Source organism: Glycine soja, chromosome 5, assembly GCF_004193775.1.
Source record: "Glycine soja cultivar W05 chromosome 5, ASM419377v2, whole genome shotgun sequence".
Classification (NCBI taxonomy): domain Eukaryota; kingdom Viridiplantae; phylum Streptophyta; class Magnoliopsida; order Fabales; family Fabaceae; genus Glycine; species Glycine soja.
Window position 1 is genome coordinate 39,568,721 of NC_041006.1, and position 15,722 is coordinate 39,584,442.

General features: G+C 29.5%; 2 protein-coding genes across 2 annotated transcripts; both read left to right on the forward strand.

The window, feature by feature from the left end:
• Window positions 1–494: 494 nt before the first annotated feature.
• LOC114413219 lies at window positions 495–8,158 on the forward strand. The gene is made up of 5 exons (XM_028377485.1): window positions 495–1,009; window positions 3,897–4,398; window positions 4,797–4,998; window positions 6,576–7,091; window positions 7,677–8,158. Exons 1-5 carry the CDS (start codon window positions 604–606, stop codon window positions 8,091–8,093), a joined length of 2,043 nt encoding a protein of 680 aa, XP_028233286.1. The 5' UTR covers window positions 495–603; the 3' UTR covers window positions 8,094–8,158.
• Window positions 8,159–11,009: 2,851 nt separating this feature from the next.
• On the forward strand, window positions 11,010–14,778 carry LOC114413220. The gene is made up of 5 exons (XM_028377486.1): window positions 11,010–11,444; window positions 11,802–12,303; window positions 12,577–12,778; window positions 13,184–13,678; window positions 14,341–14,778. Exons 1-5 carry the CDS (start codon window positions 11,045–11,047, stop codon window positions 14,662–14,664), a joined length of 1,923 nt encoding a protein of 640 aa, XP_028233287.1. The 5' UTR covers window positions 11,010–11,044; the 3' UTR covers window positions 14,665–14,778.
• The last annotated feature ends 944 nt before the right edge of the window (window positions 14,779–15,722 follow it).

Sequence of the window (15,722 nt, forward strand, 5' to 3'; positions counted from 1 at the left end):
AAGATATAAGAAGAAAAATGTCAAATTATCTATAGGACATTATTATACAAAACTTAGATACAGTTTTTATAGATATTTTTAATATTATTTAGTAATTTAAATTAAAATATTACTTTTTTATCATCTTAATATTAATGTGAAATATTAATCTTTATTGAAGACCTAATTAATCACTTTTAGAAACATTTTTTTTTAATTACATTTTTTTTCATATTGAAACCTTATTTTAAATCAAACTAATAACTTGTTAATATTAAAATCCCACTTTGATAATTGTTATAATAAAAAAATTACATCAAAAGTTACGATATATAAAATACAAAAACTAAACATAAATTCTAATTAAAAAACAACACAAAAAATATTAAACAACTGCGTATAAATTTTGACCATATATATTATATATTATACTATACGTTACCGCCAAAGCAAAAGTTTCTAACAATATAAATATGAATAGGACAATTTCTCAAAGCATTCATGTTGCAAAACTCCTCTTCTCATCTCACAATACTTATCTTCATCTAAAATCTCAATCATCCATATATTATTCTTTCTTTCCTCTTTGGATTATTGTATAATTTTACAAACACGAGCTTAGATATGTGGGTTGGATGTTGGCCAGAGGGAATGCAGATGGAGAGGATCCAAGCTGCACCTCTTATTTCATATTGCATACGTAAACAACGTCACATTATTAAACCCAGATCCAAATATGCAGTAGCTGATGAGGGCAAGAACAAGACCAATGATATAGAAGAAGAAAGATCTCATGATGATTTTTGCATCCATTCCGAGTCATTTAAGAAGCTCGTGGAGATGGGTGTGCCGTGTAATGAATGCGTGGAAGAAAAGCTGCGCTGGTTGCGGTCTCAGATTATTGGTAACCATCTGGACTTTTACTCTCCTCTTGGAAGAAGAATACTTGTATATGCTGATCACACCGCCTCCGCTCGCAGCCTCAACTACAACGAAAACTTCATCTCCAATCATCTTCTTCCTTTCTATGGTACGTATATTAATTTTCAGCAACATCAACATAATTAATTTGATAGTCATAATGGGATTCTATTATATGAATTTTTTACTATAAGATTCTTTTATCTCTTTCTTGTTCGAGCTAGGCTTCTAAAAGAAGAGATTGAGAAGAAAATATTAACAATAACTACATTTATTACAAAAAAAATTAAAATTTTAGGTTCACCAATAAAAAATTATTTTTTATTAATTAGTTTTTGTAAAAGAAAAAAAAAGCCTTATATTTTAACAAAAATGTCATATATATATATATATATATATATATATATATATATATATATATATATAATTATCTTAAAAGTAAAAAAAAATAATATAAGAATATTGTTTTAAGCTTTATTTATCATTGGGTTGATTTTGTTGGTGTGCTTTATGCCAGCTTGTGACATCTACACTTAATTTAAGCATGCATCTTCTCATAATAAAATTTCCGAGGAATAAATGCTGTAAAATGGGCTCAAACCTCAACTTTTTCATAAATATTTAAAAAAAAAACAATTTTTTTTTTAAAAAAAATCAATTTATATACTAGTTCTTCAAAATTTAATGTACGTATGTTGATTATAATTTATAAAAAATATGTCGTTTTGTCACTAAATTTTGATGAAACGATGTTGTTTATTATAACATGATGGTAAAAAAATGTATAAAAAAGCTTGGGTAATAAAATGTGTAAAAATTAAAAATATGATGATAAAATATATGAAAAAAATTGAATGATAAAATTTACAAAATTGATAACAGGTTAAATAATAAAATGTAAGTTTAAGTCTAAAAATATTATTTCATTTTATTTTCTTAATTTAAAAATATTTATAAATTTTTTTATCTAAATATATCTGATTGAGTAATATAACTCGAGCTCTAAAAAACTAAACTAATTTTTAATTTGATTTATCTCAACTTAACCTCAAAATTGAGCAGTTCATGTACATAGTAGGTTGAATTATTTCATTAACCTAAATTATATTTTTCCTTTTATTATTATTATTATTATAGAAATTTATTTACTTGGATTTTTTATATTACATAAAAAATATTCATGAAAAAGTATCAAACCAAAAATTTTAAGGTCCAAAGTATTTGTGATAAGATTTTTTAAATTACCAATATATTAAACTTTAAATATTAATACATAATATGTTAATATAAGGTTATGGGTACCAAAATACTGTGTCAAACCTAATTAAAGTTCCGAGCCCCATGAAATTGACTTAAATAATACACAAGTACAAGATGTTAACAAAGTTTATGTATCATCACATCGAAAATAATTAAAGAATTTTTGTGTATTAATATTCATTTCATAGTGGACCCAATTCAAATTCATAAATATGAAGATTAAAACACAAAATTCTCACATTGAAAATTTTTGATGAGAGAGGATTTACTCTCATAATTTCATTTTATGCATTTATTCCTTTTGGGTATATATAATTTTTTTATACAACAATAATGGTGATAATTAATGGAGTTTAAATACCAATTATAAGAAAATATCACTATCTTGTGTGAAAAATATTACTGTCTTAAACATAAGAATAAAAAATGTGTCAAAAGATTTTAGTTCAGTTGATCGGAAAAGATACCTAAAGATATATCAGTATTATAAATTTATTTGTATTCTTCAATTGTTACTAATAACCTGTTTTTACTTTTTATTTTCTGTTTTTACATTTTAATTAGAAAACAACCACTTTTTTCCAACCTACTTTATGTTTTTAAATACTTGTTCAGGAAACTGAAAAACAAAAATTGCCACCTTATTTTTAATCTGTTTTATGTTTTTAAATATTTGTACAAGAAACAAAAAAATGCATAAAAAATTATTTTCAATATTTTCTATATATATATTTAAAAACAAAAAGATTAAAAATAAACTTGCAGTTTTGAAATTAAAATGCAAAAATAGAAAATGAAAACACTTGGTGCACGGGCTCTAAAAGAGGAAATATATAATTCCACGAGACTTAAACATAAAAAAAACTAATACACACTTATTAAGATAATTAGTTAATATTATTTAATTCTACTTTTTTCATTTAAGAAATAATTTAAGAACTTCATATAAAAATAAAATCATTGAAAATAAATTTCAATCAGATAAAAAATATTTTAAATATGATAAAATGAGTTAAGATTTGTTTCTATTTTGGTTAAGCATACATGAGTTTTTTCTTCTTTTTATATATACTGAGTTTAGAAAGAGTAACTGTAATATGGTTGGAGTTTTGACCCTAAAACACACTTCAAGAAACAATTTCTAAAGATTTTTTTTTTTTACATTTAACGAAATTCCAAACAAACAAATGGTCGATAGATTCTAATAGTTTGGGGTAATTATTTATGAGAAATAATCTTACATGACCATATTTTTTTAAAAAATGTGTCTTTCTCTCTCTTCTTAAATATACACAAGTTTTAATATGACATCCTATTTAATTTTTAAGAAATTAAATAAGAGAGGTAGAAAACTTTCATATGACATAATGACAGATATACGAAATTCAACATGAAAGTAATTTATGGAGTGTGATAATTGCATTTTTATTTATTCTCCCTAGAAAAATCTGGACAGGTGTGTTTCTCAAATATTCCAAAGCAAGGCCTGAGCCCAGAAGTGTGCCTCAAATTAATGCGGAAAAATATACATTATATATATATATATATATATATATATATATATATATATATATATTATTTGAGGAGGAGGGGGTTGAGTTCCTTTTTATTGCTTGACTTGGATATACATCAAACCTCACAAATAAAATTGGTGTTTCTTAATTACTTTCTCGAGAGGATTTTATTTTTTTTAACTATGAACATTTCTGCGAACCTGTGTTATTTTGTGTATATAGGTAACACTCACACGTGCGACAGTTACGTGGGAAGCAGGACAACAAAAATGGTGCACGAAGCAAGGGAGTACATTAAAAAGTGTTTAGGTGGTGGAGAAGATGATGCACTCATATTATGTGGCTCGGGCACAACTGCAGCCATCAAGAGGCTGCAAGAAGTGATGGGAATCGCTGTGCCATCTGTTTTGAGGGAAAGGGTTTTGAAGAGCCTTGGCACAGAAGAAAGATGGGTGGTTTTTGTTGGACCTCATGAGCACCATTCAAACCTCCTTTCTTGGAGGCAAAGCTTGGCTGAGGTGGTAGAGATTGGTCTTGATCAAAAAGGGTTGCTTGATATTGATGCTCTAAAGCTACAACTTGAGGCCTATAGAGATACCAACCGACCCATGTTGGGATCTTTCTCTGCTTGTAGCAATGTCACTGGAATTTACTCAGACACACGAGCAATTGCTCAGCTTCTTCATAAGTACAAAGCCTTTGCATGCTTTGATTTTGCAGCCAGGTATTCATCATTTAGAATTGTGGGCATGTGTTGTCCCTTATCTTACTTGGTCGGTCTACTTGAATTAATTAAAATTATCATTATTGATTGCCAAAATGATAACGGTTTGTTGTTGTGAGACTTAATCTAAATGGTTAGGGTTCAGATTTTATGTTTGAGTATGAATCAATAAATCATATTAAAAGAAAAAATATTCCCCTTATATATAATTAAGATTCCCAATCACTAATATTATGATAACAAAATTAATTAAAATTAAAAAAGTGTCATGGACACCTCAACACTCTTTTTATAGACACCTCAATACCTGAATATGATATATAAAAGTTTTTATATATGTACTACATCATGACTCGTTAAAATTTGATGATAATGGATTTATTATTTTATATGTTTAGCGGTCCATACGTGGAGATTAAAATGAGGTCGGGGCAGAGTGATGGATATGATGCTATATTTCTGAGTCCACATAAGTTTCTTGGTGGCCCAGACTCTCCTGGAGTGCTCCTCATGAACAATGCACTCTACAAGTTAAGATCTTCGCCGCCATCAACTTGTGGAGGTGGAACTGTGAATTACGTCAATGGCTTCAACGAAAAGGTAAATCCACTGTTTCAATATTTTATGTAAGGAAAATAAAAGTCAAATTATAATTTAGTCATCCCACGTAACCAAAGAAAAAAAAAGTCTTCCCTTATTATTTTATTTCCTATATGATTATTTTCAATATTTTGGTCCCTGATAAAATTATTTATAAATCAAAATTTTAAGTATAGAAACCAAAATGTACAAATGTCAATTCATAAATATGTTTTTTATGAGAACTAAAATGAAAAATAATGTCACGTGTAGGACTATGTTTTTCTAACTTAACCAAAAATAAATTACTTATAACAATATATTCATATCTTAATAATTTTAAACTTTTATACATATAAAATTATTGGATAAATTAACTCTTATAGCATTTTTCTTACAACAATTCTTACAAAGTAATTAACATGGAGATAATAAAAAAAAAAGAGAAAGAAGTTTGTAATAAGGTAAGTGACGCATACGAGAGATAGAGAGAAAAATAAATTGTAAAATATTATAAAAATCGGTTGTATGAATATTATTATTCAAATTAATTGTTCGATTTTTTTTTCATATAAAAACCTGTTTAATTGTGAAAAATAATTCATCTAAATATTTAATCCACACATTTTTCTTAAAAAGTTATACTACTGATGCTTTTCCATAATATTTTTTCTCTCGCCATCATATCAATGATCTAATCTCACACCTTTTTTTGTTATATATTTTTCTTTATTAAACAAGAAGATATATAAATTCAATTTCTTTCCTCTAAATGTTCTTGTGAGAAAATTAAGTGGGTGTTTGCTTGCAAGTGACATACATGCGTCTGTCCATTTTTTTTTTCACGTCCAATTGTGCATTAAGCGTAAGGTATCAAGTGTATGTTTGGTTTGATGTTGGAGGAGTTGATTATGAGTGTAAAATTGATTTTATGTTAGAAAAAAATTTAAAATTAATTTTAAATTTATAATTGTTTATGGGATGAAACAATTTAAGTAACTTTTATGTTGGATTCAAAAATTTTATATCATAAATTAATTTTATAATAAAACATTCAAATATAAATTATATCATTTTAACCAAAATTAATTTTGTCTACTTCCTTTCAAATACACTTATATGTATGTTTAGTTTGGTGTTGAAGAATTGGTTCTAAATCCAAAATTGATTTGGATACATTTTCATATGTTTAGTTTCAGGTTGGAAAATAATTTAAAATTGATTTTGGATTCAAAATTAATTATAGGTTCAAACAACTTTGAGTAGCTTTTGCGTTAAATTCAAAATTTTATATTGAATTTTACGTTTAATTTAATTTTATAATAAAATATCCAAACATAAATTATATCACTTCAAAATCAAATTTAACCAAAATTAAGTTTACAAAATCAATTTTATCAATTTCCAGCCAAACACAAATTGATATAGCTTTTAAGCTGGACGTGAATTAAAACCAAACATGTTGTAACAATTACATGGTTTGAAATCATGTAATCCTAACCAATTTCCATATAACACATTTACCTTCATCTAATAAGCTTCTTGTAAGCTTTGAAACTTTATGTGGGCGTGTGGGTGTTCATATATATATATGGCAGGATACACTGTACTTGGAGAACATAGAGGAAAGGGAAACTGGGGGCACCCCTCCTATAATCCAGACAGTGAGAGCAGCATTGGCATTTTGGGTGAAAGAGTACATCGGCTACAAAGAGATTGAGAAACGTGAACACATGTACATTAACAAAGCACTCAAGAGACTCAAATCGAACCCAAACATTGAGATTCTTGGCAACTTAAGCACTAAAAGACAAGCAATATTGTCATTTGTCATTTATCCCACCACCAATAATTCGTTATCAGATGGTTGGGGCATTAAATGGCTAGATGATAGTAGTATCAAGAAACAGGACAATCAAAGAGAACTTAATTTATGGGCAGAGACAGGGAGCAAAAGAGGTAAGCTACTTCACGGCCCTTTTGTGGCAACACTTCTAAGTGACCTCTTCGGCATCCAAGCTCGTGGTGGGTGTGCTTGTGCTGGACCTTATGGCCACCAATTGCTCGATATCAATGAATCTCAATCGCTTGCTATTAGATCAGCAATTCAAGAGGTATATTTTCTCAATATCTTAGGCCTTGTTGCGAGTGATTTTTAATTTTTAACTTTTGAATTTTAATTTTAATGTCAAAAACTCAAAATATTTCTGATTAATATATAAAAAGTTAATTCATATGATAAAATTTAATTTTAATCCTTATAATTTTTAATTAATTTTAATTCTTATAAATTTTAAAATTGATTTTTTATGACGCAAAATGCATCTAGACATGTTACATCTTTGTCATCTTAAAGTGATTATATGAAAAAGTTAAATGTATTTATATGATCACTAAAAAATGACATATACTTTTTTTAAAAAGAAACTTATGAGAATAAAAATCATCAAAAAATGGTTTAATGGTATTTTTAGTCCTCGAAATATCATTAAATTTTAGTATTTAGATATTTCAATAAGGACTAAAAATCAATTTTTAAAAAATTGGAGACTGAAATTAAAATTTAGTAAATATTTCACGGGTTAAAAACATTGTTAACACTAAAAGAAAAATGATAAGGAATAGCACTAAAATTCATCATATTATATTTGCAAGACACAAAGAACATGTTTAAGCCAAGGTTGTTTATTTTTTAACAGGGTTATGTTGGAGTAAAACCCGGATGGACTAGGGTTAGTTTTCCTTATTACATGGAGGAGGAGGAATTTGAGTTCATTTTAACAGCAATAGAGTTTGCAGCAATCTATGGCCAACGGTTCCTTCCCCTGTATAGCTTCAATTTGAGAAACGGAAGTTGGAGAATGAAGACAGAAAAACTTGAGACTTTGATCAAGGAAAAGAATTGCAACTTTCAAAAAACTCCAGAGGAAACAAACAATGATTTGAAAGCACTCAAAACAGGCAATGAATATAATATTGGAGTTAAACAAGTTAGTATGTTAAGGAAATCATACTTAGATATAGCAAAATATATAGCTAGTCTTCTCCCCAAGTTCCCTTCTGAAGACATACTCCATGAAGATGTAAATCCCAGTATCCTCTACTTTAGAGTTTAATCACAACCATAATTTGTTCATCTATATTACAAGCATCATTTGCTAATCTACATATCTTATTCTAATAGGCTACTACGTACAATTAATTCCTTTTAATAAAGTATCAAAACATCTAAACATAATTTGTTATTAATCCAGAATCCTTCACCTTTTAAAAAAAATTCAGAATACTTCAACTTTGAACCACTATGTAGATGTTTGGATTAAAGTTGGAAGAGTTTAAAAGTATTTTTTCTTCTAAAATAATAAACTTTTCTTTCTCTGTTCATATATTAAAACGTGTACGTAATTTTGCATTAGAATTCATAAATATATTTCTGTAACTTTAAATTAAACTATATGCATATAAGAATTACTTATCCAATACGAAAAATAACAGTTACGAAAAAATGAAATCAGTGACTTTTGTGCAGTATTTTTTGGATCTATATGAATTAATGATAATATATTTATAATAATTCTTACACTTTTTTCAATATTGAGTTAAACTCCATGACACATTCTGGAGTATTATTATGACATAAGATGTAATCTAGATAATTTATTGTTACTTAAAAAAAATGCAACCATTTTTTTTATCTCAAAGTTAAAATAAAATGAAATTTGTAATTACCAATCAGACCCACGCCCCTCTTTATTAAAATGTATATTCGTCTTTTATCTTTTATTGGACTGTGACCAAGGCATGGATTCTTGTAACTATTTAAAGTAAGGATTGAGGATTGTCCCCACTTGAAGCTACTGATCATTCATTTAATTAAATTTTAACCGATATTAACTAAAGTTTCTGTGGGTCCAGTTGTCCATGTCAAATTAAACTTGTGGGTAAATTAGGTAGGCACAGCACAGCTTCTCAGCATACATACACAATATATTCTCTTTTTTTTTTCTTTACGAGAAAAACTTATAAAAGACCAGTCAATTAATACTCAATACTTGAGAACAATTTGAAAATATATACTTTGATTTCAGTTAAAAGAAGAATCACGGCGCATAATAAGAATTTAATTTTATGTAACTAAAAAAATAGTAAGTACTATCCAATTAAATAATAACAATTTAATTTTTAAATGTAGTCCAAATATTTGTTAATACGGACTAACATAATAAAAAAATTTTCATATCCCATTGCCCATAGACTCTTCGCTATGCGAAGGTATGGGGGAGGGATGTTGTACGCAGTCTTACCTTGCATATGCAAAGAGGCTGTTCCCGGATTTGAACCCATGATCAACAAGTCATTAAGGCACAACCTTACCGCTGCACCAGAACTCGCCCTCACTCACTAACATAATAATTCCACCAAAAAAATAATAAAATAACTATTTACTTTTTAATTTAAATTTATGAGTTTAGTCATATTAATCACTTTTCATACAATATTACTTATAGTTGCAATTAAAATTTTATTTTATTTTGTACACAGAACAAGTGTTAATATATAAATAAAAGTTATAAATTTTAAGTTTAATTATTACAATCAACTTGCTAGATAACACCTAAAATATAACATATTTTGTCCACAATAACAGGTTATCGTGGGAACCACATCCACAGGACGAGAAAGCTGAGTTTGAATTTTAGGGAAATGAAGTAGCTTTTGGTGAAAAACTGGCCTGGAGAATTAGAATCATCGTGCTTTCCTACAAACACATCTTTTACAAGAAGGATTTCAAGTATGATTAAGTTTTGGATTAAGAATTAGTTTTTGGTTCTCATAAAATTAGTAAAATTTAAATTTAGTTTCTATAATTTTTTTTTTCATTTTTGGTTCTCATAAAATTATGTATAATTTTTTTTATAACCAAATCTTAGATTTTTAATTTAAATTATAAAATTATATTTTTTGGGGTTAAAAAGTAAAATTACAAAATTTAGATCTCCAGCGGGCCTCCCTATGGATGCCTACCACAATCACACACACTACTCCAGCAATCTAATCGGATGTAATTGGCGCAAACAAAACACTGAAAATGAAATTCTAGTAAGTCCTCTCTCTCTCCCTATTGCAATGGAGTAATGGAATTGGTTCTGTGTTGGAGGGTTTTAGGAAACTGGCCTGGGGGAGTGCATTCTGATTAATGAGGTGAAGGAGGATTTTAGGGTGAATGGAATAAAAAATATATTTTAACTTTAGTTTTATAACTGATCTAAAATTAAAGTTTATGATTCAGGTCATTGAATTCTCATTTATATTGTTAAATGGTAATTTTAAAATAACATAAAAAATGATTTATATATCTTTTAGAATTTTTGTGTAAGCACCACTTCCATTTTGAAAATTAATTACAAATTAATTTTCTTCTAAGTTTTATAAGTGGTTTTTTATAATAAAAAATATTTTAAAAAAATGGATTTTTTTTTAAAATTAAACAATCACCTAGAAATTATGCAAAACTAATTTTATAAATAAAATTAATTTTCAAAAAACTGAAAATACGTGTTCTTAACTTCTTATAATAAATTAAACATACGGAACACGTCCTTTTCTTAAAAACCAAGACCTTATCTTATGTATTCTAATAAAATAAAATAATTACTGTTTATGATGAAACTCCCCAAACTACCGTTCCTTCCAGTTTACTTAAGGGGGGAAAACTTCTCCAAAAACTAAGGTCAGGTAATACACCATTACCATTACCTGGTTCAAGAAAAAGTAAGATACCATCATTACCATGCACTTGGTGGTCAACAGAAAGAAAAAAATAATATTATAATTGTAAAGAAACGTTCCATTTTAAAGTAATGTTCAAATACAATGTTTTGCACTTGTTGTCTAGTGGGCGCGAGCTACCTGAATTGTAGACATATCCACAGTAAAAAGGCTCCACAAGTTTGTTCAGCCCATAATATACATCCCACTGAAACTATTAACTCTTACCAAAATATAAATCAACAAAAATATTTGGCCTTCTCTTAAAAGCCTTCTTCTACTTCCACCTTTTTCTTATATGCTGCGTTACATAAACAACATCATACGCCATTTTATTCAGTTGTTCTTTATAATGGAAGTAGTAGAGCACCCCTTATTAGCCGAACCATGCATGGACCAAAGCGTGGACAAAACCAACTACGAGGTTGGAGTGTTATCCAAAACAAGCATATCAGAAACATCTCATGACTTTTGCAACCACTCTGAGTCCTTCAAGAAGCTCGTGGAGATGGGTTTGCCGTGTAATGAATCAGTGGAGGAAAAGCTGCATTGGTTGCGGTCACAAATCATTGGTAACGATGCAGAGTTCGATTCCCCATTTGGAAAACGAAAAGTTGTCTATGCTGATCACACTGCTTCAGGCCGCAGCCTTCACTACAATGAGAATTTCATCATCAAACACCTTCTTCCTTTCTATGGTAAGTTATTCACATCATTACACCAAGCCACCCTTTATCATATATGTAATATATATACTATATTAAGCTCTGAATTGTTATAAGAGTAACTGGTATATGTATTTATACTTACACGGTCATCTACTTATAAATTGTTATGTATGATAAATTTGTTGACTTTAATTATTCATTATCAAGATCAACTGATTGTGCCTAGAAATTGAAGTCTTTCTTATAATATGTTGGTAGTTTTTTTTAATATGTATATAGAAGTTACGTTGCTCGACTTAGTCTTCCAGATTTTTCAAGAAAAGTTATAGAAGCCACTAGAATTTTAAACGTGGGAACATTTCTGAATCTGTTATTTTCTGTGTATAGGTAACACTCACACGTGCGACAGTTACGTGGGAAGCAGGACAACAAAAATGGTACACGAAGCAAGGGAGTACATTAAAAAATGTTTAGGTGGTGGAGAAGATGATGCACTCATATTATGTGGCTCGGGCACAACTGCAGCCATCAAGAGGCTGCAAGAAGTGATGGGAATCGCTGTGCCATCTGTTTTGAGGGAAAGGGTTTTGAAGAGCCTTGGCACAGAAGAAAGATGGGTGGTTTTTGTTGGACCTCATGAGCACCATTCAAACCTCCTTTCTTGGAGGCAAAGCTTGGCTGAGGTGGTAGAGATTGGTCTTGATCAAAAAGGGTTGCTTGATATTGATGCTCTAAAGCTACAACTTGAGGCCTATAGAGATACCAACCGACCCATGTTGGGATCTTTCTCTGCTTGTAGCAATGTCACTGGAATTTACTCAGATACACGAGCAATTGCCCAGCTTCTTCATAAGTACAAAGCCTTTGCATGCTTTGATTTTGCAGCCAGGTATTTTATAGAATTTTGGGCATGTGTTGTACATGGCGAATTAATATGTAGTCTTAAGACGTCCATATGTGTATATATCTGACTAATCTCTCCATGATATGTAATCAAATTTTATTAATTTTTTTTTATAAATCTCAAAACTCATACTTGTCATGTGGAAATCGATGAGGATCATAAACATGTGTCAGATCATACAATAATTTCTCGTTGTACATGAGTTTGTGATTGTGGGAAAATTTGGAAAGTTACTAATGGTTTTATTTGATTGTTTAGTGGTCCATACGTGGAGATTGACGTGAGGTCAGGTGAGAGTGATGGGTATGATGCTGTGTTCCTAAGTCCACATAAGTTTCTTGGTGGTCCTGACTCTCCCGGGGTGCTCCTCATGAATAAGGCCCTATACCTGCTAGGATCTTCACCACCGTCCACTTGTGGAGGTGGAACCGTGACTTATGTCAATGGCTTCAATGAACAGGTAAATCACCATCTCATGTTGGAAATTTTGGAAAATCTATAGGATCTTGTGTCTTGGCCTTTGGCAATACTAATGCAGTTCCTTTGATAATTTTCTTTAATCAGAATTAGAATTTTACCTCAATAATTTGCATGATAAAGATTTACATTAAAGACATCATAGGTTAGCTAGGTGAAACTTCAATTCTGATTGAAGAATAACACTAAAAACACCTAAGAAACTGCATCTAAATTTTATCTTTTTATGCCAACCTACCTATTACAGAAACCACTTTAAATATGTAGACATCAATCCATTTCAATATTCATTTTGCAAAGCATTTTAACATCTTCTTCCCCTTCACCTTATATTCTTTTCAAACTTCATCAATCATCATCATCAACTGTGTGTTATCATTTAATGCAGGATACATTATATTTGGAGAACATAGAGGAAAGGGAAACTGGAGGCACCCCTCCAATAATCCAGACAGTGACAGCAGCATTGGCATTTTGGGTGAAGGAATACATAAGCTATGAAGAGATTGAAAAACGGGAACAACTGTACATTAACAAGGCATTCGAGAGGTTTGGTTCAAACCCCAACATTGAGGTTCTAGGAAACTTAAAGGCCAAGAGACAAGCCATATTGTCCTTTCTGATATACTCTACCACCACCAACTCTTCCTCAGCTGGTGAGTGGAGTGATGGTAACAAAGAAAATGAAGGGGAGCTTGATTTGTGGGCAGAAACGGGGAACCAAAGAGGTAAACCACTTCATGGCCCTTTTGTTGCAGCATTGCTCAATGACCTCTTTGGCATTCAAGCTCGAGGAGGGTGTGCTTGTGCTGGACCTTATGGCCACGAATTGCTCCACATCAACAAGTCTCAATCCCTTGCCATTAGATCAGCAGTTCAAGAGGTGAAAAACATGACCCCATCAACTTTAAATATTAGTATGTTTTAAGTGTGTAAAATGTGTTTTACATCGCTTAAGATTTATTCAAAATTAATCTGAGAATCGGCCTGATTCTGTATTTTTGAAATGTGGTGGATTTTGTCCTTATTGTGAAACTGAGAGGATAAATATCAATTTTTATTAATGGACAATGATCAATTCATATAAGTGAATTGACAATATATTTTAATCCAAAATCTTAAGGTTCAAATCTATAAGTCTTCTCATCACTTTTAAACCTTCTCTTCTTATCTGATGTGAGACTTCAACTCACATTTATATTCAAATTTTTTTTTTGTTCTTCACTTTATACTTCATTTTGAACTAATCAAGGACAAAATACACCATGTTTCAGAAAATACAAGGATAAAACTATTGATTTTTAAACACATGATCTGGTTTGAAACAAAGTCTCAAAGCATGATTTTTTTTTCAAGAGTTTAATGTTTATGCAATGAAAGTGTAGTTTCCACTGTCATCCAATTACAAATCATCATTTAGATTACTTTAAGATAATTATTTTAAAAGTTAATGTAATTGAATTTTTTACATTGTCATTGCATCAGTGAAGCAAGGTGGACTCGAGTCAGAATTTAAAACCAAAATTGTTTGTTACTATTGCGCAGGGCTATATTGGAGTAAAGCCAGGGTGGACTCGAGTCAGTTTTCCATACTACATGAGTGAAGAAGATGTTGAGTACATTCTAAGAGCTATAGAGTTTTTAGCTGTGTATGGCCAACGATTCATTCCTCTGTATAGTTTCAATTTGATAAATGGCAGCTGGAGATTGAAGACAGAGAAATTTGAGGCACTAACCAAGGAAGGCATGCGAAGGGACGAATCATACTTTGAGGTGGCTAAATGTGTTGCTAGTGGCCTCCCAAAATTCCCTTCTCAGGGTATACTCCAGGAGGATGTGGATCCCAATATCTTCTGCTTTAGAGTTTAAATTTTGTCAATATAGTACCAAACATCATTTGTTCGATGTACAAATATTTCATGAGACTTTCCATTGCTTTCACACCATGATTGAGATCTACATTTCCTGGCACCCCTTGCTGGTTTCTATACTTTACAAAATTAAAATAGTGAATGACTGATATCGGATTTAGAAATGAAAAAATAAAATAGGAACGGTTAAAAGTTGTAACTTATTTTGTTCTTATTTTATTTTTATGAAACTTTGGAATTGAATTTGCATTCCACTCCATTATAAGCATTCAAATAATATTTTTAGTCCTATTCATTTCGTTCTATCATGTTTCAATTCACTCAACTTCATTCTTTATCATCAATTTAAACATACCTTAAAAGACTGAAAATTACACTTCCAATGACATTACTTGAAAGAAACTTGAAAGAAGGGTACCTAAATCCATATAAGCATATAGATGGATCTTATAGCTTCTAATATATCTGAAGGAGGTCTGTAAAGAAAAAAAAACATTTCGAATGAAGTTGTAAAGATGAATTTCAATAGTTTTAACACACTCTTTTAATTATATATATTATTTTTTATCAACTAAGTTGATTGAAAATCACAAATTTTTTTATGGATTTTACTTTTTATTTTAAGGATTCTTGTTTATAATTTTATATTCTTAAATAAAATTTAACTAATAATAAATATAATATTAGGAGGAACGTAATGGGAAGGATATTAATTATCCAAATTCTAATCTAGTTGGATTTTATAGGTTTGATATAATATTTTTCTCTTTTAATCCTTATATTTTAAAACATCTCATTTCAGTTCTATATTCCAATTTTTGTAACCAATTTGATTTTCATTGTAACAAATCCCCTAACATAGTTACACTTATATTTTTAAAACTGCTACAAGAATGAATTGTTTAAATTTGTTGGCATTGTCTTGTAGTAATTTTAAAGAATCTGTAAGGAATAATAGTAGACAATTTAGTTATGGTTGAATTATATTTATTTAATACACTATTATCAATATTAATTAGTATTAAAAAAGAATACAATTGAGAAAATAAATGAATA

Coding starts and splice junctions, on each gene's coding strand:
- LOC114413219 (XM_028377485.1), top strand. CDS start 604: ATGTGGGTTGGATGTTGGCCAGAGGGAATGCAGATGGAGAGGATCCAA. Junction 4,999..6,575: donor TCAATGGCTTCAACGAAAAG/GTAAATCCACTG, acceptor TATATATGGCAG/GATACACTGTACTTGGAGAA. Junction 7,092..7,676: donor TTAGATCAGCAATTCAAGAG/GTATATTTTCTC, acceptor ATTTTTTAACAG/GGTTATGTTGGAGTAAAACC.
- LOC114413220 (XM_028377486.1), top strand. CDS start 11,045: ATGCTGCGTTACATAAACAACATCATACGCCATTTTATTCAGTTGTTC. Junction 11,445..11,801: donor ACACCTTCTTCCTTTCTATG/GTAAGTTATTCA, acceptor TTCTGTGTATAG/GTAACACTCACACGTGCGAC. Junction 12,779..13,183: donor TCAATGGCTTCAATGAACAG/GTAAATCACCAT, acceptor CATTTAATGCAG/GATACATTATATTTGGAGAA.